The sequence below is a fragment of the Dermochelys coriacea genome, chromosome 2, assembly GCF_009764565.3.
Source record: "Dermochelys coriacea isolate rDerCor1 chromosome 2, rDerCor1.pri.v4, whole genome shotgun sequence".
NCBI classification, from domain to species: Eukaryota; Metazoa; Chordata; order Testudines; family Dermochelyidae; genus Dermochelys; species Dermochelys coriacea.
The window spans coordinates 28208255-28233356 of NC_050069.1; the positions used below are offsets into that span (position 1 = coordinate 28208255).

General features: G+C 36.6%; 1 protein-coding gene across 3 annotated transcripts in view; it reads left to right on the forward strand.

Annotated features, from left to right (window-relative positions):
* The window catches only part of TRPS1 (transcriptional repressor GATA binding 1), a 263286-nt gene that overhangs the window by 67890 nt on the left and 170294 nt on the right, over positions 1 to 25102 (forward strand). For all 3 annotated transcript variants that reach the window (XM_038389249.2, XM_038389253.2, XM_038389250.2), the window contains one exon: positions 7923 to 8526. In XM_038389249.2, the coding sequence (XP_038245177.1) occupies positions 7923 to 8526 (604 nt within the window). The remainder of the gene's footprint in view (positions 1 to 7922; positions 8527 to 25102) is intronic.

The window sequence follows — 25102 nt, forward strand, 5'->3', positions numbered from 1 at the left end:
GGCACCTAAATCAGTGGCCTAATTTTAAAAAAATGCTCAACACCCAGCAGCTCCTACCTATGTCAGTGGGAACTGATATGTACTCTGTATTTTGGAAAATCAGAAGTCTTATTTAAAGGTCTAAATATAGACTTGGGTACCTAAAATTAGGCTTCTTTGTTTGAAAAGCTTGGGAAGAATTCTCTAAACCTTTAGCACACCACACCCTCATGTACTTTGTAGATGTCATATATCTAGAATCACAACTCCCTGCTCTCAACATCTCCCAATTTCTGACACGTCTTACTTTAAAAATTTGTATTGTTCTCATTTTTCATGTCCCTTCTCCTATAAAATCACACGTCTGTAGTTCAATTCTGCGGAAAAGAGTATAACAACTATTTAAAATCTATTAAAAAAAACTAAAATGATTTTTCCAAAGATAATACTTTTATTTAAATACCCATTATCTTTTGATCCCATAGGATAGAAGCATGGGGCTATTGTATTTGGAAAGGGAGGAATTTTTTACTATATAGTGGTATACAACTTCCATGTCTACCTTCAATGAGTAGTCCTTGTGGCACCTTAGAGACTAACACATTTATCTGGGCATAAGCTTTCATGGGCTAAACCCCACTTCATCAGATGTTAGTCTCTAAGGTGCCACAAGGACTCTTCGTTGTTTTTGCTGATACAGACTAACACAGCTACAACTCTGAGTCCTATACAGTTGGTCCTGGATGTACAGGTGAAAAGATGCAAGAATAATTCAAAGAAAAAAAGATCTACAACTTCTGAAACATATTTGTATCCGTGAATTACGTGGCACACATAGGGTATAGCTAGCCTGCAATTAGACAGCCTCCCCTGTTGTAGGGTCACAGAGCCCAGGGTCCATCCCAAGCCCAAATGTCTGCAGCTCAATGAAACAGCCCCTGAGCCCAAGCCCTGTAAGGCAAGCTAGCTGGCACAGGCCAGCTGCGGGTTTTTAATTGCAGTCTAGACATTCCCATAGAGCACATGGTGGTGTGATGTAAAGTTTTTAATCAATGGGCTGATGTTCTTTGTGACTTCCTCATGCATGAGCAAGACTTTAGACCTAGAAAGTATTTGTGCCACACAGCCATGTATTCCATACATATATGTACAGAGAGAGAGAGATACAGATATATAAGAACATAAGAATGGCCCTACTGGGTCAGACCAAAGGTCCATCTAGCCCAGTATCCTGTCTTCCGACAGGGACCAGTGCCAGGTGCCCCAGATGGAATGAACAGAACTGGTAATCATCAAGTGATCTACCCCGTCTCCCATTCCTGCCCATCCTAGCTAATAGTCATTGATGGGCCTATCCTCCATGAATTGATCTAGTTCTCTTTTGAACCCTGTTATGGTCTTGGCCTTCACAACATCCTCTGGCAGGGAGTTCCATAGGTTAACTGTACATTGTGTGAAGAAATACTTCCTTTTATTTGTTTTAAACCTGCTGCCTATTAATATCATTTGGTGACTCCTCGTTCTTGTGTTATGAGAAGTAGTAAATAACACTTCCTTATCTACTTTCTCCACATCAGTCATGATTTTATAGACCTCAATCATATCTCCCCTTAACCATCTCTTTTCCAAGCTGAAAAGTCCCAGTCTTATTAATCTCTCCTCATACGGAAATATAATTATTATTATATAATAAAATAATGTGATAGTTACTCTCAGTTCCACCACTGTGAGGGAAAAATACAGCAAAACTCGCTGCTGGCAATTTATATACTAAGAAGCTGAATGGACACCAACTATAAATATATAATTATGCATTGTATAGGTAGAAATGGGGTTTTTCAATTCCCACATTTAATTTTACCATTGGCAAATACTGAATGGATCTGCTTGGAACCTGCCTGAATGGTTGAGTCCACGAACTCCCTTGTGTGTGCATCTTCAATGACTTTCAAGAATCACAGGTATACACTATGCATCCAGTTTTTTTTCTGCATCTTTCTGGCTGTACATCTGTAATATCATTTTTGTCTGTTTGCTTAAATATTATTTTTGTGTCATTGTCCGCCAGTATTATCCATCTGCAGTGCAGATCTTGGCAGCCCTTCATTATTGACAACATTAGAATTTGAAAGAATAATTAGCTTTTCATGTTGTCTCCCTACAGAAATATATACTTAAGTTTAACACCACTCAGTTTTTCCTTCACATGTAATTTGTAGGCCCCTCAGTTGAATTCAAAGTTAATGAATCACATTGTACATCAGTGCAGTTGTGTTTAAACCTGCCTAAAATGTGCTTACTTAAACAGATCTCCAAATGGCTAATTGTCCTACATTTTCTATTGTTTGCTGTGTTTGTGCCGTGTTGGTACCAGGATATTACAGGGGTGTAAAAGATGGGTGAGGTAATCGTTTATTGGCCCAACTCCTGTTGGTGAAAGAGCTGTGTAGTTTGAAAACCTGTCTCTTTAATTAACAGAAGTTGGTCAAATAAAAGATATTACCTCACCGACCTTGTCTCACTACACTTTCTACTAATTTAACTATTACTCACACCCCATTGTACCCCTGAAGAATCAGGAGATATTCTTTACATTTCACTGAGAGCTTCAGTTATGCAGTGTACTCCAAAGGTGTGTGTAACTGTAATAGATTAAACAATTTCTGCAGGGATAATATGTACTCAGATATGAGGATTTTGGGATCTTTGGATGAAAAGTTCTTTACTATAGAAATTAGAATAGGTAAGGAAATTACTTTTTTTCCAACCAAAAACAATTTTTTTCGTAATTTTTGCATGTTTTTTGTTGAAAGATCAAAAATCTGAAACCAAAATTATTTTGATTTTTGGCAACTTAATAACCTTGAGAATTCAGTTGCCAAAAGGTGGGGGATTTTTCTGTTTTTTTTTTTTTTTTTTTTTTTGCTGAAAATCGATTTTTTGGGGGGTGAATATTTCCATTTAATGGAAAAGTTATTTTCTGTCAAATGTTTTGACTGAAATTTTTTTGCAAGCTCTAGTAGAAATGTCAGATAACATGATGAAAAATGATCCAAACTTCTCTAGAAAAAGGTAAGATAAAGGCCTATAATATTCATTTTTTTAAAAGGACACAATACTTCCCACTCAGAATGCCTTATGATCTTTTGTAATGAGGGCAGAATCATGTTTTCCAATAAACAGAACTAATCTGGTGATAATGTAAGTGACAGTTTTATTCGGTTTTCATTCAGAAGGATTCAAAAACTTTTTACAAGATATATATATAAAAAACCTGATTTTCAAAAAGGTAAGCGTGCAATTGAGTAAAAACAAGCTAAATGTATGTATGTAATTAGCACAACTGCATGTATAAATTGGTTCTTTGCATATGTGAATAGACAGTGAGTCATAAGTGGTTGTTTTTCCATAGAAAAACCTGAGCTGTGCATATAGTTTATAGTAGTTGCCCATACAGATTGAGTACACAATTGCACATGCAGCTGTACATCTGACTTTAAATATTAGACCCGAAGTAAGTAGGAAGAGTCACTTCATGCATTACTGAAATGCAGCTGCCCTTGAGGTCAAATTCATCAACTGTCTAACAGTGCACTATAACACTACACAGTGCTTTGGGAGAAGAAATGAAGAACAGTGTACAAAGCAGATAGCACAGGCTGTGGCTGAGGGCACAGGGACTTTCAGGCCCTTATATCTCCCAGTGGATCCAGAGGGATATGTCTGGGGTACTGGGACAAGGGACTGCTTCTCCTGCTTCACATGGGCAGCAGCCAAGAGGATGGTCTTATGGCAATCCCTAGATTTGGGGGTTTCTTCCACAAAGCAGTCATCATCTGCTGCAGCTGAGGTGTGTGTGTTGGGTGGGGAGGGAGGTGAAACAGGTCTTTTACCAGACCTAGAGCGACCTGGCATTGCCCTTGCCTTTCACCTGGGAAACAGCAGCTGTAGCTGGGAGGAGCCCTTCCATGTTCCTGTTACCTTAATTCACTCAGCTCTAGAACTTGGACTGTGGGTATATATTTTTTCTTGTTTGCTTTGCTTTCAGTGGTGCTGCTTCTCCTTCATCCCGCTCCTCTTCCACTCAGCTTCACTCTCCGGCCTTCACATCCTCCTCCTTCCCTCTCTCAGTTTTTCTTCTCCCTTTTACTCAAAACATCTCTTCCTCCCTTCCCTTCAACTCCAAGTATAACCCCCAATCCTAAAAACAAACAAACAAAACCCCTCTTAAACCCAACTTTGTGTAATATAAATAAAAAGGATAATGTGTTAACAAGAAATAAATAAAATCTGAAACATACAGAAGACCTGGTATTAACATGACATGCGCCTGCCGTCTCCTGAGCACCTTTCCTGTGTGTGGTAACATTTTCCCTTACCCTTCAGGTGTGGGGTTTTTGTGGGGCTTTTTATACTGTACGCTCTGCAGTACAGTCACTTGTCACTGTGTTTGTAGTGCTTCTCGTGCCAGTGACCTTAGGATGCTACTGCAATACAAATAAATAATAGTAAAATACGTGATTGCAGTATGTAACAATTCAAATAGGATCTTGGTTAGAATATTTGACTCCTGTTCTTGTGAAAAATGTCATGAATATTTAAATGCCCACAAGTGTTCAGGACCTTAGATTTACATCATAACAAATTTTAAAAATGGCTTCAGTGCCTTCCTGATGCCACGATAAGATGAGTACTGGCCAAGGGCTTGATTTGTCTCTCATTCAACTTAGTGGAAAAACTGCATTGAGTTGAATGGTTCAGGAACAAGACCATAGAAGGAAGAGTGGGACTTTCTTTTTCACCAACACCATTTTCTTTCACTCCTCAGTTTTCTTTGGAAGTCTCTCATCCTAATACTAATCAACCCTGACACAGTGTGCTGTATCTTATCTCATAAGATCACAGCTGAGATGGTACAACCACCATTTAGATGGTAATGATCACTTTTGAAACACTGAATCAATTTATTATATAGTGTGCTATGCAAACTGCTTTTCTTTTAAACTTTCTTGATTAACTTTTTGGGGCTCACTTCACAAACTTCTATGGAATTTGTCCCATTCTGAACAAATGGTAGATTTCAGTTCTGATTTAAAAATGAACAAACAAGTCAGCCCTTCAAGTTGTTTTCTGGATTGTTGCCAGGCTAGGAAGAAAAATCAGATGTGCTCATGTAGCTTTTTTATGTTGGGCCAAATTTGTACTCTGATCCGTAATGATTAAATTATTCACATGTATGCAGTTTTCAACAGTTGCTCAATTTTCGGTTGGTGGGTATAGAAAATTTAGTTTAAGATCTGTGGCCAAATTCTGGCTTGTCCAGTGTATCTAATAATATTGTACAAGTCTGAGGTATTGAGCAATCCAGTTGGGATCAGAAGTGGGTTTTTTATGTAGATTAGAAAAGGGTATGTTCTAAAAGAGCCTATCTTTTTATTCTACCTTTTATTCTATCTTTTTATTGTCCGAAAAGGCCCTAATTTTTCCCACTCCCACTGGGTGGTATTTGTATAAAAAGATACACAGGCCAATTAAGAAATCCTCATGTAATTTTCTATGGGAGGAAAAAAACCCACCCTTTCAAAAGAATTAAAAATCTACAAGCTTTCAGGGTAATAAAAGTGCATTTAATAGGCCTGTGCCTTAGTTATAATATATAGTTAAAATCCCTGTCTGGCTGCTGCTATACCGTATATTTATTTGTTTCACTAGTATCATAATGGTGGTATATACAATCTGGATCAAAAATATTTAGCATGCACCTAATAAAGCCAAGTTAGACAGAAAAAGATCAGCTGCCTGAAGGTGTGATATCTGTAGAAAGGAGCCAAGTTAGAAAAGGGGGTTAGCCATTCAAATGGCCAAGTTAAACAAAAGACACTTAGTGCTAAATTGCCTCCCAGAGGATTGATAAACTTTCAGGCAGGGAGTAAATTGGGGTTGGGCCATTAATCCCAAATGGTGTCTTATTTAACTTGGCTTTTTAGATAACTAACCCGTGTCGAACTTGGCCTTCTCTGAAGATATTCCACCTTTATAGACTAGTCTTCCCCCCCCCCCCCCCATTGGCTTTTTTTGTATCTGTTAAATGGTTTTGTTCAGATAGAACTTTTTTGGGTTCAGAAACAGAATTAAGCTTGGTTCAGAAAATAATTAAGTTAGTATCACATAGAGATGGGCTGATTTCAATAAAAAGCTAGTTTAGAATGAGACAATACAGCCAGACCAGGATTTTAACCCACTGTTTTCTGGCCGACAACAAGACTCCATTGCCACTAGGCTATATACAGAATAATTTACTGAATTTTTTGGAGACTGAAGGAGCCTGTCTAGTTATCTAAACTGAATATAATAATACTGAAAATGAAACAGAGAAAATGATATTACACAAGCAGTACACATCTTGATACTTGAATACATACTCATATCTGCATGCATGCATGCAAGATTTCATGAAAATCAGATACTTTAAATAGCATATGATTTATTTTGTCAAAGAAAGATTAATTTTTAAGTTTAGCAATTTATTTCTTCTACACTATCAGACCTAAAAAGAGACATTTTGTGTACTATTCCTGCTATACAGATGAACTAAGAGCCAAATGCTGCTCTTATTCAAGTTAATGGGAGTTTTGCCATTAACTTCATTGGAACCAGGATTTGGCCTTGAAAGAATTAATTTTCAACAGTTGACGTTGTCATGGCAGTAACAGATTTCCCATATAAGCTTTGTCCAATGTGGGTAGTCAAGGCCTCATTTTTTCTAACTTGGCTAGAGTCACTACAGTGACTCCAAGTGCGTAGGGTGGGTATGTATAAGTGTATCTGTAAGGAGAAGGAATTACAGATTTATATACATTTTGATGAAGAGCAGGGACTGTCTTCAATGGGACACCAATACTCACTGGGGACTCTGACCACTATTGTAAAATAAATAATAATAATTAATACCTAATAAATGTTTCATAGTTAGCTCATAGAAAGTATTCTTTTACTATGGGATATACAGTAAACTGGTAAATGTTGTTCCAATGTAGTAATGTATGGTTTACATGATTTACTAATATGGTACTTTGCATAGACTTATAATGAAAACAGGGATGCACATTATTATTCCAACATATTCCACACCTTTTAGCAGACTTTAATGGAATTCACATATATTCTCTGCTTCCCTACTTGAAAGCCTCTCAAACTTTACAAAAGTGCCTCTGCATTTGACAATAGAATTCAATATAGAAGGACACAATCAGCTGTCTTGTGTGTCCTTAAGACCAGTCTCATTTCAAAACCGTTTTTAGAATTTCTATAGAGAACAAATAAGAATTGTTTCTTGTTTCAAGAACTCTTATCCTCTGAAGTATCTTTAGCTGTAAGTTAACTAGAGCTCTCCTCCAAAATCCTCTGTATTGACTAAATGGGTGTAAAATTGATGACAGGCAAAGGAATTTTTTTAAGCTATTAAACAGGAACTCTTTAATACAGCACTACATTATACAAAGTGGCTTTTAATTAGGTGTCAGAAAGAAGTATGTCCCCTTGTGTTTCATTTTGTGTTGGAAAATGTCACAATGGAATAAATAGGAGGTGAAAAGTGTATTGATTCAAATCAAAAGGAAAAATCATACAAAATCTGCAGTGAAATTAATTAAGTAGAGTTCAGAAAGACAGGACTGAGTCGGAATGAACAGTTAGAAGATAATTGATAACCAGTTGTTCTGGTGTTTAGCAACTGGATTTATTTTTGTGTTACCCCACATACAACAAAAATAAACCCACATTCTTTATTTAGAGTTACATGTGCCAGATAATTTCACTTCAGGTGCTGGATTTGGAAGTATTCCATTTCTTACCTCCTTATATATATTTTGAGAAAAATGCAGGTACAAGAAAGGGGATGGTGAGTGGACTCTGATATTAAAATAATCTTCATTTTCTTTCAGGAGAGTACATAACTGCTACAAATGCCGTCAGTGCAGCTTTACAGCTATTGACACTCAGTCACTACTAGAGCACTTCAACACTGTGCATTGTCAGGAGATGGACATCAGTACAGCCAATGGGGAAGACAGTCATGGCATGTCTGCTATCAAGGAAGAGCCCAAAATTGACCTAAAGGTCTACAGTCTGATCAATCCAGACCCCAAAATGGGGGAGCCCATTTCTGACAGCATAGTGAAGAGGGAAAAGCTAGAAGATAAGGAAGTGCTCAAGGAGAAAGGTTGGACTGACAGCTCCAATGATGATCTTCGCAGTGTGACCTGGAGAGGAACAGACATTTTGAGGGGAAGCCCATCATATACACAAACAAGCTTAGGCCTCCTGACCCCAGTGTCTGTTGGCCAAGAACAGCCAAAACCTTTAAGGGATAGTCCAAACGTAGAAGCTGCCCACCTTGCACGGCCTATTTATGGCTTGGCTGTTGAGACCAAGGGATTCCTGCAGGGGGTGCCAGCAGGAGGCGGAGAGAAATCTGGACCACTCATTCATCAATATCCTGGGTCAGGCGATAACAAATCAAAGGACGAATCCCAGTCCCTGTTACGGGTAGGAAGCTTTCCTTTGTTACAATGAGTGCATGCATATTGTGTTTATTTTCAACTACTCATTTCTCTAGGTTTGGAATGGTGGTTTATTTTCAAGGGCACTTTATTAAAATCAGTCTAAAGGATTCAAACTTTCAGCGCTAAATTGGCAGGTGGGTTCCCAAGCATTTATATAAAACATGTACCAGATGCAGTAGGAAGCAATCATTTGTTTGTCTTTGCTATTAGCTCTGACTGAATTTTGGTTAATCATTCCTGCTGATTATGCAAGAATCTGATACATTTGGCGAAGAAAGGTTCAGAAACGCAGAAGGCTGCACATCTGCTATATTAACACGTCTAATCACCTCTTAAATTTTGAGATGGGGTGACAGCACTTACTGAAGTGAGATATCATAGTATTAAACAGCTAAAATGTGAAATCTGAGTCAGATATTAATAAAGAAATTTAATTGGGGAGGGGGAATTAAAACATGTAAAGTACATGTTAATTTTGACATTTGTCTGGTTGACTTGTCGAAAAAGAAGAAAAAAAGGAACCGAGGAAATATCAAAAGAGACAGAAATTCTGTATCTTACTGTACATTCTCATCCTATCCTCAAAACAAAACTGCACTAGTTCTCTTTCGGAACATGTCGCACCTGCACATACAAAAGGCTTCCCTTCACTCTTTTACTGTATGTACTTTTCCCTGTGAAGGAAGTTTGAGTTTCAGATAACTCACTCATTCTGAGGGGGAGGTTAGTGGCCTGGGGAAATAACTGTCTTTCTCTCTGAGTCAGCACTGGGTTTTCACTAGGTGTCATGTCCCATCTGAACTCCTAGAAAGTTGCTGCAGTTGCTTTCAGTTTGCATACAAAGAGGATTTTGAAACTCAGCTGGTATTGAGAATAGAAATAATGATTAGCTGCTTTTCTTCATTCTCTCTTAAAGGACATTTAGAATCATAAATCCAGTACAATATGAATGTCAGAAGAGTAAAGAGAAGGCAAATGTGTTTTGCAGTAGTTTTCTATAATATATATATATATATATATATATATATATATATATATATATATATAATCTTTTGAGCTGTTTAAGTCAATAGAGTCTAAAACTTGAGAATTGTGCTAATACTCAAAATTATTTATTTATAATTTAAGAGCTTCATGCATCTGAATGGAACCAAAGCGTTATGTTTTGTATAAAGCCGTGAAATGTCACTGGTGTCATCTCTCAGCTTAATCATTTGAATAGTGAATGGAAGGCTTTCTAGATCTGGGTTTAGGACAATTGTGTGTGGTAGCTTCATATATAGTACATGAGTTTATTTTCTCCTCTGTTTATCAGTATTTTTTAAAAAAATCCTGATTAGAGGTGAAATTTACCCTGACAGAAGGAACCACTTATATCCCACTTAAGCTCTGTTTAGTGGGACTTAGCCATGCATATACCTTTTGTTGGCTATCTCTACAGGAACCACTTTTACCCTGGGAGGCTAGCCAGTTGAGATTAAATTTTATTTGTTTTGCACAAGCTAAATCTCATTGTCTATTTAAAAAAAACAACATGCAAAGGAATCTGGTAACATGCTGCATTAGCGCTGTGAAGACCACTGATACTCCTCTGGCTGCGACTGAAAACTTAATATAATACCACTTTAGTTTTTTTATTTGCCTGATTTTTTTACCCCTGGAGAAGGCAGAGGAGGAAAGATTATGCTGGCCAATTTTTATGGTTGGCTCAACAAGAAATTCAAATATAAATATATATTTAAAGGTTCTTCATGGAAAGGTGCTAATATGTTTAGGTTTTCAAACCCATATTTTGGGTTTGAATGGATTTCTTTTCAGGGGTGCTGAATTCCTGCTATTCCCATTGACTTCTAAAATCATTGTCCTCTGAACATGCAGTCTGTTTATTTAGGTGCATAAATATGGATTCAGTTGTTAGGTTTAAGTACCCGCTTTTTAAAATTTTAGCCTACATCCCAATTTCTGCTTTACATAGTTTGTAAAATGAGACTTTAGCCTTCATTTTGGGAGTTCTGGGGGCGAATGTAACGTGAGGGTTTAGTGCTAATTCAGATTCAGAGTTGAATCGGGTCAGTGCGAGAAGAACCCCCAAAATTCCTGATTCAGTTCCCTGTTTGCGGAATTGTACAGTGAAACCCTGGCTCTGTTAAAGTCAAAAACAAAACTTTGACTTCTGCGCGGCTAGAATTTCACCCAAAGGCATCTTTGCTGCTAACATTCTGAAGGATTAGAACATCAATTGATCGAAGCAGAAGAGTTCTTTAGATTAATTCTGCTGCTTACTCTTCATTTCCAAAAAGCTAAAGTTTTTCTAGTCAACATGATTGTACCCAGTGAATTAAAAAAAAGAATGCTCTTTATTGTTTTAACATAACTTACCTGATTGTCCTCTTAAGAAAAAGAAAATGTAAGTCTGTAATGTGAAGCAATGATTTAGATACTAAAAGCTGGCATGCCCCAACCAGTGCTTCCAGCTGGTAAAAGTCTCAAGTTATATCAGTAGCTGAATTCAAAGTTGTGTGTGCTAGGGCCACTTGTTGACAAAAAGGCAAAATTTACACTACACTTGTACACTTGTATTATTCTCTTTAGGTGACAGAGACTGTCATTTCATGTTTTTGAAAAATGGACATGAATGAAACTGTTTTAATCAGGGGAGAACCAATTGGAAGCACTGAATATGTAATGTGATCAAAGGGGAGAAATGGCATGTGTCTGATTTTGTGTTCCCCCCAGTGGTTCCGAATTACTAAGAAAGCTTTGAAATGATTTTAACAATTATAATGATAGTTTTCACTTTTCATCTTTGGAGTTCACTTTTGAGACTGGGTTGGCAGTGTTATTCACACGTTTTACAGATGAGGTAATTGAGTCGCTGAGAAGCTTAGAGACCTGCTCAGGGTCACATGGCAAACCAGTGGCAGAACCAGTATCAGAATTTTGTCCTTGTGACTCCCATTGCTCACTCCCTCTCCGTTCTGTTTTGAGTTGTGTTGCATGAAGTTTAAGTGGCCAAGGAATTTGGCTTATTTAATTGTTTTAAAAGTGTGTACAAATGCATATGGAATATACATAGCAATGATTATTTCTGGGAAGAAATTTACATAATGCAAGTTTGAGTTGCGAGCTATATATTGTATGGTGTTCAGTGTACTCTTTGGAAACACAGTTCCATAATTTTTTAAGTACAGCTGATGAGGGACTGCTTATAGATAACACTGTACATAAATAGAATTAGCTAATGCAAGGGGTATAGTATTTATCCAACAGCAGTAAAACAAATAGAGGATAATATCACAAGCAAGTTTTCTAGGTGTTTGTTTTATACTGTATCTCTGATGGTTGACGTGGTTACAATGTCAAAAATAATAAAAATCGATTGAAAAAAGGTGGAAAATTTTATGTACTATAATTTGTCAACAAAATTGTCTCATAAGTACAATACATTTGTAAGGTTTCATGTTTTATAACCTGCCTATATGCTGCTTTGCTGCTCTCATTCTACCTGTGATGGCCACCTGCCCCCCACAATGTATCATTCAGTAGATTCTTCAGGGGAGAAGGTTGGGTAGGATTTCATTTATTTTCAGTGGTTGAAACACCAAATTGATTGCATCCTTTCAGGAGACTGAGATATTGTAACAATGATGGTTCGTACAATGCATGTGCAAACACGTGTAGGTAATGGGCACACCTCCTGCCCCCCAGACAATTAGAGAGAGTTTTCAGACTGTTCATGTGTGAGTGAATCTTTCTCAGGGATTTGTTACACTTCTCGGAGTAGCTTTAATTTTATTTTTTTTTATTAAAATGTTTCCAGTAACTGTATTTACAGGTTATCTGTATGTTTTGTAAATGGGAATACAAATAAATAAACAAATACAAAATTCCTCAGCATGGAACACTGTAGATGTTAATCCTCTCTTCTTTAGAGTAACTGAATTTATAGTTTAAAGATTTGTTGATACTGGAGAAGTGTATTGAGATGCAAAAATGTTCCTTTTGTAGGGGAGGGAACATTGTCAGTCAGCAGAAGGTTAACCAAGCAGCATTGTTTAGTGCGTTGATAACTCTGATTCTGGACAGTAGGAACTCTTTCCTAAACTGATTTTAAATGAAGTGTCCTCTTCTATTATGTTTTGATGCAGCACTACCAAGTTTTCCACAGTGTAGACATAGAGAGGTGCAACATGATCCTCGGAATTTACACACAGACCTATTTCGTATATAATGGTATCTGTGCACAAGGGGATGTGCGAATGTTACTGCAACACTTTCACATGCATGCATAAGATCACTGACCGCAATGTGTTCTAATGTCATCCATTTCTGAAAGTGTCATACATATTATGGGCCATTTGCAGTAATTTCATATAAAACATATGTAATATGAGAGAGAGTCAGAGGAGCAAATTGTAATAAATGGAGATCGTGGACAACAATATTTAAGTCTTGACTAAAATTATGTTAAAATTTGCTATAGATGTTTTCTTTTGAGGCCTAATCCTGTGAGGGGCTGAACACACTCAACTTTTCCATGGAACTGAGGGCACTCAGCAACACATGCTACAAGAAAGCATTGCATTTCTAGGTTGATTCAATTTACCTCAAGAATAGTTGGTTATTGTTCAGCCTGTGATATTTACACTCCAAATGTTCCATATACTGTTCTGTATATAACTATCTAGAGATGGTTAATTTTTTAAATTTTGAATTTCTGCTGGGCCAATCATGATTCTACCCCTTCCCCTTTTTCTTAACAGGGTGAAGAACAGGTTGATTTGTTTTCAAAGTTTGAAAGAAAAAAAGATTCAATTTTCACTTAGTTCTGACTATAAAAGTAACAATTTAGTAAATAGCATACATAATTTTCCCTATAGTGGGTCACTGGATAGTTTATACTGTATTTCAAATTATTAATCCCTGTTTAACTGTTAAGGAGACTTTCAAAGGGTTATGTGCCCAACAGCCTCTGAAACTCAATGGAAATTCCTCACTCCCCTGTGTGCTTTTGAAAACATTTTCCCTATGTATAAACATCAGATTGTTGGCTCTAGAAGGACAGCATATCTCAGAAGTGAATTCTGCTTGCACTGAAGTCCATAGAAGATTTGCTGCTGACTTTAACAGGAGGAGCAAACCGTGCATGTGAGAATACACAAAATATGTTCTTAAAAGTCTTGGTAGTATTAATAGAAGTACATAATCACTGGGAACTGCAATGCAATGAATAACTTTTTTTTAAGCAGGAGTATTTTTATGCTGATTTGTAGAATTAAATTTGGGAAGAGTATAATTGTTCCATTTTTTGCTTTAGTTGGTAGATTTCTTGGACAACTGTATCCTTGTTCCCACTTCCTTAAAAAGTAGCCCTCTAAAGAAGAAACAACTGAAATAGTTTCTCTTTAGCTGCGTCTCATTTTTTCCCCATTTCCTCTGACTCCGTTAGGGATCTTTCAGGAAGTATTTATAGTCAAGGCCATTCATTGCCATATGAGTCCTCTCATTAACTCAGGGAAACTCAGCAGGCACTATGTCTTACTAATGCACATTGCTATGTTGGGTCAAAGAGCTGCTAAGCTCTTCCAGTTTTGTTAAAAGCACCTGCTTCTACAATTCAGAGATTGAGGTGGTGGGGGGTTAATTTTTAAGTATAAATAGAACCTGTTAAATTTAAATGATCATCTGACAAGTGAAGTGTCAGAGTAAAGATAAGGACTTGATTAGACACAGTTTTGAAACCTTGATTTCCTGCACAAAACCGGAGAATGGTAAAATTCCTTTGTTGCTGAATGGGCTACAAGTGAAGTTAAATTAACTTTATAAAGCTTTGAAATAGCTTAAAAACAAACATGTGTTTGGCTCCTTTTAGTAACTACTGGAACAAACCCACATGAAAATTGAATGTTTCTCATTACTCATCATGACACAGTGATCATATAGGACTAGAATATAACTTGAAAAAAATGTTAACCTGCCCAGTTAAATAGATGTTTCTGGTTCATGAGAATTGAATTTAAGCATAGTCAAGTGAGGATGAGTTGTCACATGGAAAGAGGGCCCCACCTTTTGGATATATACCCACCCATAGTTGCGTACATTTCTGTCACTGGCGGCAGGGAATGAGTAGAACTGTATTAGACAGTAAAATCATTATTTAGGTGTGGCAATGTAATAATACAGTGGGTGGATGTTTGCATCAAAACACTGAGGAAAAGGTGAATCAGTCTGCAGAACAAAGATCAAGAAGCATTAAGTTACAAGCCCCCTGGCTTTTTAGGAAGCAACAGTGTATACAGAAGTTGCTAGAATCAATAGCAAAATGATTCTAGCAGAGAAAACCAGATTCTCGATTTAAGATGAGCTGCATCATTTGGCTTGTTGAGTCAATAATGAAGACAAAAGCTATCCTACATTCTATAATGAAACAAATGGCTGATATGGATTGAAATTCAGAATCGCATAGTTAATTGAACCTTTATATTCCCATCATTAGTTCAGATATCAGAACTGCTCTCATTCTCAGTGGTTTGATAGTTAGCTCATCAACATAATTTCTTCAATAAGAAGAGGCAAAATATTATGCATACTGGTTTCTAAAGTAATACTGGTTGACTCATGGTCTCATTATTTGAACTTGTGAGAAAGAATTGTCATTAATATCATATGGATTTTGAAGTGAATGTGATTTTATGGTAATTATGTAATTTTATAAAATATGTGCATGGATATTAGGAAGGAAATATGATGAATAATAACTTTGCTTACATGTCTCTGATTACTTACTGCTATGTTTTCTGATCAGATCAACATCTTTTGTAACATGTTTTGCTATTGTTAAGTTCATTTGATTTCCGGGGAGCAGGTCATTGGCTGGTATAATTCTTATAGCTCCATTAATTTCAGTAGAACATTGACAATTTTCGCCAGCTGCAGATCTGCCTCTGTTCTCTTTTTAACTGTCTTATTTATTTATTTATTTATTTATTTATTTATTGACAAAGGGCCCAACCCTGCAAACCTTACTTCTAAGAGTAGTACCATTGATTTCGGTAGGACTAATCATATGAGTAAAGATTAGTCACAATAAGTAGGGTTTCAGGAACAGACCTAACATCAAAGCAACATCTTTTATCCAGGCTTCAAATGGATTACTAAATTTTTACTTTTAACTTGTGCTACTCTCTTATAGTATTAGTTATAACTATAACCTAATTATTGTTTTAAATAAAACACTGTGACAGTACCAAATAAATACAGCTGTGAGCACCGCACACATAAACAAAATTGAGTGTAATGTAAACTATATAATTCTTAGATTTTTCAATGGCAAGGGATCTTTAAATTTGGAAGTAAGACGTTTCCACTACTCAGGCTAATTTGATCAACTATTAAACTTATAACAAGTTTTGAGAAGTAAAATAAGCACATTATAATAATTTATTTTAGGTTCATCGGTGTTTAGCATTAGATTATACATTTCCAGTGGAATGAAAGTTTGTATTTTACATTCAAACTAAGGACCAAATTCTGCCAAATTGAATTCAATAGGAACAGCACACCATGTCCGAGGGCAGAATTTATCGCTAATTTGTAGATTTTTTTCAATGGAAAATTAAATTTCATAGATGAACGCAGGCAAGGATTGTCCCTAATTTTGTTTTTGCCTGAAGTAGAATGATGTTGAACGGTTAAAAGTGGCATGAAGATACATCTAACATATGGAAGTGCAGTTGTTCTTTGTGTTGAATTTCAGATATCCTTTGTACATGAACTTTTGGTAATTAAAAGATAGACTAAATATAGATTTTAGAGGAGGGATATTGTGATAGGCTGCAAATAAGTGCTTAATCTGTTGGACAAGGAATGCATAGCCATAATTTTAATTAATTTGAAGGCATCCAGACGCTGTACATATCTAAATGGGTTTCAAAGTAGTAAAGATTTAAAAACAGATTTGTAAATAAACAGTGAACACTAATGTTCTGTTGATATCTCAAAGCTATTTTATCCAGAGATTAAAGTTTCCAGTTAAAAAATGCCCACTATGGTAAAGAGTTTTGGTGTGTGCACAGATATGTACAGAAACAGAAGAAATGTAAGTATATCTATATAAAATATATAGATATAAATATACACACAGCAGGTGCTGAGAAACTTCCTTTGTTACCTAAGAACTGATCAAAATAGATATATGCATGTAGCTACTTTTAATGTGATCTAATGATCCTTATTTTAAGATCTCTATTGTAGCACAGTTGATATAGTGGAGAGCTTCACATCTGATATATTTCATTTATGTCTTGTACTGAATTCTCTTTCTAAAATACATGCTTATAACAACTGAATAGTTCTTTTGATGTTTTGCTACGTGTTCCTTTGAGAAGTATTCTGAGTATTTTAAACGTCACATGGATTACCAGTATATGTTTCAATGTCCTACCTCTATAATTTTAAAAAAGTGATATGTGTATGTATATGTAGTATATTATATTAGAGATATGACATTTATTTAAAGTTGAATTAAAATCCCAGAGCAAGATTGTGCCTGGCTACTGAATGAGTGTGCAGTACTGTAGAGGGAACAAAGAGCCTTCTCTTTGCGTCCTGTACAGCAGCTGGTTTCCAAAGGGAGGTGGTGTGATGGGGACCATGGTCACACAAGTCCACTGCAGGAGATGCTAGAGCTAGCAGTATGGCCTGGTGACTAAGCTTCCCTGTAGCTCTTGCTGAAGTTGTGCATCTCCGCATTGCCCCAGTGCAAACATACCTATACAGTATGGCGTATATTTTTAATCGAATGATACTGCTTTGGTGGAGAGCAATGCTGCCCAAAGGGAAGTAGCAGAACACATTCTGTCTAGGGGAAGAGATAGTGCTCTCTGTCATGCAGAGGATGCAGACCCACTGTGGAGTGTAGCAGTTGCACCCTGTGTGATTGCCCAGTTCATGCTAGTGCCCTTTTCTCCTGGAGAGGAAGGATAGGCAAGTAATCAGAATATTAGCTTGGGACTTGGGAGACCTGGGGTTCAATTTATTGTTCTGATGCAGACTCCCTGTGAGATCTTGGCCAAGTCCTTTAGTCTCTCTGTAACTCAGTTTCCTATCTATAAAATGAGGATAATAGCACTTCCCTACCTCATGTGGGTGTTGTGAATGTAAATACACTAATGATTGTGAGGTGCACAGATACTACCGTAAAAGGGGACATATAAATATGTGAACTAGATAAGACCACCCTCCCTGCACAGAGACGCCCCCCTAGCCCCTGAAAGAAATTACATGGAATGTGAAAGCTAATATTTTGATTAGATAAGTCGGACTTCTTTTTTCCCTGCAGAAAATTTCAGTGAAAAATTGAAAACTGAAATATGTTTTCCCCAAACTGAAATATTGTGATTAGGGAATGCCACTGCTGTGCCTCATGGGAAATTGTAGTTCAAATGCCTCATGCTCCCATTCTCCTATAGGCTGGGCTCCTTGATTTGACTACACCTCCCATGATGCATACAGTGTTCCCCCCCAGTTGTTAATGTGAGGCAGTGCATCATGGGAGTTCCATGGTCACGATCCATTATGGGAGATACAGCCCAACTGGGAGCCCGGTACATAGAGTATAATGGAGAGGTGAGGCACCTGAATTACAGCTCCCATGAGGCACTTTGGCAACATATCCCCCAAAAAATCTCTGTTTTTAAGCAAAACCCAACAATTTTTCAGATTTTGAGGATACATTTTTTCATTGAAAATTAGAATTTTTTTCTTGAGATGCTTTTTGAGAGAAATTCTTTAAAAAATAATTCCATCCAAATAGTTTTTATGGAAAAATTTTGACCAACTCTAATTTTTTATGGTGCAAATTCTATTTATTAGCTTTAATTCCACAACACACATTGTTATTAGAATAACATGAATTCTGGTCTATTTTACTTATCACAAATATGTAGGCTGTTATATACATGCTAAAAGAATTATATATTTGAAAAAAAATGAGAAGAATGTTTCATGCAAGATGGGAAACACTATAGGGTAAGATTCTGAAACTTTCACTTATATGGAATAGCACCTTACTCTATGAGTGGTCTCACTGAGGTCAGCAAGAGGCTATTCAATGTGATTAAGCATGTCACACTGCTTCTGTTTTCAGAATTGACAAATGCTGTGATGACACATTGTGCATGAAGGACCTGATCTATCTCCCACTGAAGTGAATGAAAACGTTACTGTTGACTTCAATGGAAGTTGGATCGTACCTTATTTCTGGAGTACAAGTTAAAGGGAAAAAAATTAGGTTGCTGGTCTAAATTTTATATTCGCTTTGTAAATATGTCTATCCTCTTTGTCATCCTGAACAGAGAGATCTGCACATGGAGCAGGAGGTTCATATTTCTCATTTGACTTTTGATCTCATTTCGGCTTGTGCACTCCCAAGGTGCAAACTACCTATTTTCACATATGGGAAGAAGTCTTTAACAATTGGTTATTCTGTAGTCTTTAATCATGTCAGTTGCCTTCAGCACTTTCTACGAGTAAAATTCCACCCAGTACATTTTAAAATGGATTGTACCACATGCTGTTTCTTCTTGGAAGAACTGTATGATCTGAAATTTGTGCTTAAATAATAATAAATACTAATAAAAGAAATAATCAGAGCAGTTGTCAAAGATTTTGTTATGAATGGGGACTAGGAGAGATGCAAACAAGCTGGAGATAGGTTTTAATTCACATGTTATTCTGGGAGCCTACAATTTCTGGTGAGAAAAAGGCATATTTTAGGTCTAATTCCTCTTTTTTGGGCATGGAACGATGCCTGCATGTTTTGTTCAATCAGATGTTCAAATGAGAACTTTGGATGCTTACAACTAATTTTTAGTAGGTGGGGTGCAAATTTCTTCTGATGCCACAAATAGAGGCTGATCACAGCTGTTTCACTATGATTATAAAAATATAATTATAAATTATAAAAATTAAATCTGTGAATCATTTGAACTATATTTACTGGTTGCAGAGGAATAAAACTCATCCACACAAAAATATCTTACATCTTTTGTATATATTTTTTTCCAAAATTAGGTGCATCATTGTTCATGTGCAGTGTATTTTAAGTATGATGTAATCACAATGCCAAAGTATTTTAAAAAATCCCCCCAAAATGGAGACCTTGTTCAATTGAATATCGCATGCTTTTTATGAAGAAATTGTATCTCTTTGTGGTGGGATAAATCTCTGAGCTTGTTCTGTAAATCACATACAAACCTCTTCAGACTTCATAGAAAAGCTTAGAAACTTCACTGGAACTGAGCACTTCAAAGCTCTCACCGCTCCAGTCTGTACATGACTAAAAGGCTGTAAGGAAGATAGTACAAGGTAAAAACATTCAAATCAAAGAGAGACTTAATATACCACTATTATAGCCTTTATAAGACATTTGGAGAATAAAATATCTAAATATTAATGGGTTTATTTTCCTGATGCATGCATGTTCATTAACTGCCTTTAATGTTCCTGGTGTTAGGCCCTTAAATTGTAAGGGGAGAAATATACCCTCTCGTATACATTATGTATTTCTTCAATACTTGAAGGTGGATACTCTCATAACCCCAAATTGACTTTGAACTAGAAGTATTGAAAAGCTTGTATTGTGAAACTAGGTTCAGTCAATCTATTTTTTTTAAGGAAAGCACTAGAGTTACCTAGGGAGGAATCTCCATCCTTAGAGGCTTTTACAAAGGCCTGGCTGGGATGATATAATTGGTTTTGGTTTTGCTTTGAGCAGCGGGTTGGACTAGATGGCCTCCTGAGGTCTCTTCCAACCCTAATCTTCTATGATTCTATGATTCTTCTGAATTCAATTAACATAGTAAACTGTGAGGGTCATTTTGGCATTTCACTCTGCAGCTGATGATGAAGAGAGACAGTTTGTGCGTGTGTACATTGTTTGTAGTGTCACCTGGTAGTGAATTACTAAAATTATTTTATATCTTACTGGACTGGACAAATAACGATAAAGATTTTTCTTTTGTTTAAATTCTTATAAACTCTGGGATACTAGGTCGGTGGAAGGAAGGAGTTAATGGAAATCTTGATTAAAATCTTTTAGGCTTCAAGGCTTCTGGTTCTTGTAAACAACTTGGCACTTACACATGTATTTTTTGTGTTTTTTACTAGTCTGTTTACTGGTTTTAAAATAGGAACCAAAATAAGAAAAGTCAGTAGAATTTTTTTTAATTAAAAAAATTAAGAAGCTTTTCCACTGATCACAGAAACTTCTGCAGTTATTTAGCAAGATGTTTTATAGGACCAATGTTAGTCATTTTAAAAGCAAAGAGTATGTTCTGGGTGTACTGATTTTTCCATTACTGAAAATTACTTTCTGTTTAGTAGAAGTCTTAAATCTGGGTTGGTTTTTAAATAGTTCCTTTTATGCCTAAAGGAAGGTAAACTTAACCTTCACTTAATTAATTTGTCCTTGCCTTCTAATAGCTAACTAAACTGTTGAAGGGTAGAGGTCCTTGCAATGGATATCCATAACAACTGTCAGATCAGATTTGATTTAGAAACTTCATTTGCGAGATAGAGGAGATAATTAGTGTTTGTTAAGCTTGATCCTTCGGCCTGGCCTGTTCTGGCTTGACGGTCCAGTAAATGACTAAATTATACTATTTGACATCAGACTCAGATTCAGTCAGTACAGATCTTGGACTTTTTGCTTCTGGATGTCTCAAGTTTCTGCAGCAGATATTTCATTAGACTTCCTGGCCCTTGTGGCCAGCTTTGGGATAGACCTCTAGATTGTTTTCTCAGATACAGAATTTAAATTTGTGAATAGGCATCTCAGTATGAAGGCTTAGGGAATGGCTACACTGGAAACTTCAAAGCGCTGTTGTGGGAACGCTCCCGCGGCAGCACTTTGAAGTGCGAGTGTGGTCACATGCGAAAGCTGGGAGAGAGGTTTCCTAGCACTCCTGGTAATCCACCTCCATGAGGGGATTAGTTCTAAGCGCTAGGAGCTTGGCTCCCAGTGCTTGGAGCCTGTCTACACTAGCGCTTTTAAGTGCTCAGACTTGCTTGTTCAGGGGGATGATTTTTCATACCGTGAGCCAGCAAATTAGAGCGCTATAAAATGTAAGTGTAGACAAGCCCTTAGTCATAGTTACAGGTACTTGAAGGCCTTCTTCCTGCTACTGTAGTCAGGATGGATGAACCACAAGAGTATTCAGGCTCTGCTTCCTTAGACATCTCATGGCTATAAAGAGAGAGCACTTTTAAATGCACAAGGTTGAAAAATGTTTTATCTGTTACTATTTCATAGCTCATTGATAGGGAGTTTGGATTTTGAAAGCATTAGGAAATTAACTCTCTCACAAGCATATCCATCCACCCATCCGGAGTGAGTTCAGGAGTGATACCCAGTGCTTTGAGAGTTACAGGAAGAGCTCAGCAAATATTTCCAGTTCCATGCTTTGCCTGTGAATGTGTGCTGTCTCCAAATTCCCTCTGTGTACTGCTTCCATCAATAATGTAGAAATCTGCTGCCCCCTCTGCCTTCCTGTAAAAGTTGCAAAGAAAGAGGACATTTCTTTTGGTTTACTGGGACCCCTTCATCTTGGGATTCTCTAATTATTCATTGTGGTTGGGTTTTCTCCCTCTTCTTCCTTATTTACACCTCTCTTCTTTTTAGATATTTTTGTCATCATTCTTCTGTGGAACTCATGTCTCAGTAGCAGAGCTGGTTGAAATTTTCTTGATTTTGAGTTTTTGACAAAAGACATTTTTTGACAACTCCCTGAAGTTGTTCAAGTTTTTCAACCCACTTTACTTAGCAGCCATTTGCTCAATGGATATATAACTAAGACAGAAATGGGAGTCTCCTGAGAGGGAGAGATTAATCAAAACTTGGTAAACCCTCATTAAAGTCTGTCTTCATTAATGCCTATCACCATGCATGTAGTCTGTACATGACATGGGAATTTTCTTAGTGTAGATACTGATTTCTTCTATCAGTACCATTTAACAAACTTTCACCAGGAGTAAGGAGAAGTGTTAGAGCAGAGCAGAAACAAAAGTGAACAGAATAGTTACTAAAAAGAAAACAAGGACTTGTGGCACCTTAGAGACTAACAAATTTATTTGAGCATAAGCTTTCATGAGCTACAGCTCACTTCATCCACTGAATGCATCCGATGAAGTAAGCTGTAGCTCATGAAAGCTTATGCTCAAATAAATTTGTTAGTCTCTAAGGTGCCAGAAGTCCTCCTTTTCTTTTTGCGAGTACAGACTAACACGGCTGCTACTCTGAGAATAGTTAATGAAGCTCCAAGTTGATACGCTGTCAGGGAATGCCCTTGGGATGGATCTGTCCCAAAAGTTCCATTTGTGATTGAATGACTCTGAATGGATAGCCCTGACTATGGACTGTTGGAAGTATTCATTATGGAAAGACCAACCTTTGGTTAGTGGACAAAGTTATCGTACTTTCCTCTACAGTCTGGCCAATATCAAAATGCTTTAATCTAATTTCAGACTTGTAATACATTATCAGATATAGCCATATGGATTCAAATAGCACTTTACTTGCCATCTGCTGATAGAGGAAAGTGAGATTCTAATTTAAAATGACAAAAATATTTTTCTGTCTCAAATGTGGTAGGATGCCTTTACTAGTTGTTTGTACCACCATTATTATTGATTGTACTGCATTAAGGGGTTGTGTTAAGATGATCAGAGTCTGTTTTCAATCTTATAATTATGATCTTTCGGTTTACAAAAATACTGATAGTAATTCAGTGATCACTATTAATAGCCATAAAGTATTTGGAAAATAATGCTCTTTAATTCTTAAAATATTTGATAATTACAGCTTCTCTTACAAAATGGCAGTAATTGCAAAAACTTTCTGTTGTTCAAATGTATGAGTACCAGCAATCAAAAAGGTCTTAATAATTGTTAACAGAAACTATTTTTTAAAGGGCTTCAAGAAAATGTTTCCTTTTTAACAGAAAGGATAGTGGCAGGAGATAGGAATACATTCTCAATACAAAGACAGCTATTGTTTTTTAGAGCTGACTGGGGAATTCAGATTCCTTAGTTCTAGTCCCAGAAGTGCCACTAATTCACTTTCTGATCTTGGGAAAGTAACTTCCAGTCAGCTTACAGTTTTACAAGTTGCTGCTAATTGTGAGAGCCTCCATTTTTGTACGTTACCTGTCTGTTTTATACGTTATCTGTCTGTTTTATGCTGCACAGCTGGAGACACGTAGGGTCTGATCTTCAAAACTGCTAAGCACCTGTCTAGCACCTATAAATGCTTTTGGCTTCACTTGGGGATTGGAGCTAAGACAGTATACATAGAGGAGGAACTGTTCCTGAAGTTGTGGGTGCTCCTTACCTCTGCAGATCAGGACCTGATTGTCTCTGGTTTTGTGACCAAAATTAACAGACATTCCTGAAATTTCATGTCTTAACCTCTCTCTTCATCAGTTTCCACATCTGTGAAAAGGAGTAATAATACTTCCCTATCTAATCAGTGTGTTAAATTGATGATGTTTGTCTGTAGTATTTAGATTGTGTCATAATTAATTGCTATTTATAAACATTTTGATTTCTGAAGATCAAATATGAGATATATGTGCAATAAATAATAAATACTCAAATATATATTCTAATAATATATAGGTAATATAGTATATTCTGCATCAGTGCTCAACATATTTAACTACTTATTCATACTCACCTGGGCCCTGATTCTATTGCCCTTACTCATAGTGAGTAGCACCTTATTTGCCACTGATTTCACTAGTCCTTTTGGAACAAATAATACAAAATTTATACAATAAATATATTATGAGCTATTTTCCTATAAAAATAATGATTAAATTGTGGGATTTTACCTTATTAAGACAATCACAATGTTTTTTTTCTGGTGCTATAGCAATTGGGCTATTTATTTGCCAAAGGTTAGGACGTGAGGAATATAGGGAATAAAATGCTGTTTGTGTTTGAGGATAAGAAATATAGAAAAGCACAGTTTGTCCCATGTTCTGCATACAGAATGAACATCTCAAAGAAGTTCCTGTGTTCTGAGTCATAAAATAAAGAGTTCTGAGATGTGTGAGTGGTGCCTTTATCTGCTAATATAACTAATCCCCTACTGTTGTTGTACTGTGATATTTCAATTAAGTAGCATAGGAATGGGAATGTTGTCTAGTTGTTAGAGCAGGAGGGAACCAGGACTACTGGATTCTGTTCCAGTCTCTGGCTTTGACTAAGATGGATGATTTGAGGCAAATGACATAACCCTTCTTTGCCGTAGTTTGCTCATTTTATTACCAGGGTATGGACATAATTAATGTTAATAAAGTGCTTTGAGAGCCTGGGATATGAGGTACAATAGAAATGGAAATCATTATTACTAATTACTGAAATTGTACATGTTTAATACACATTTATTTCCTTATATTAGATCCACTATTTTATAACGACAGCTTTGGCTTACTCAGGCATGATTGCACTTCTGACATGAACAAACGGTTTTGAAACCAGTCATGTTAGGTCAAGAT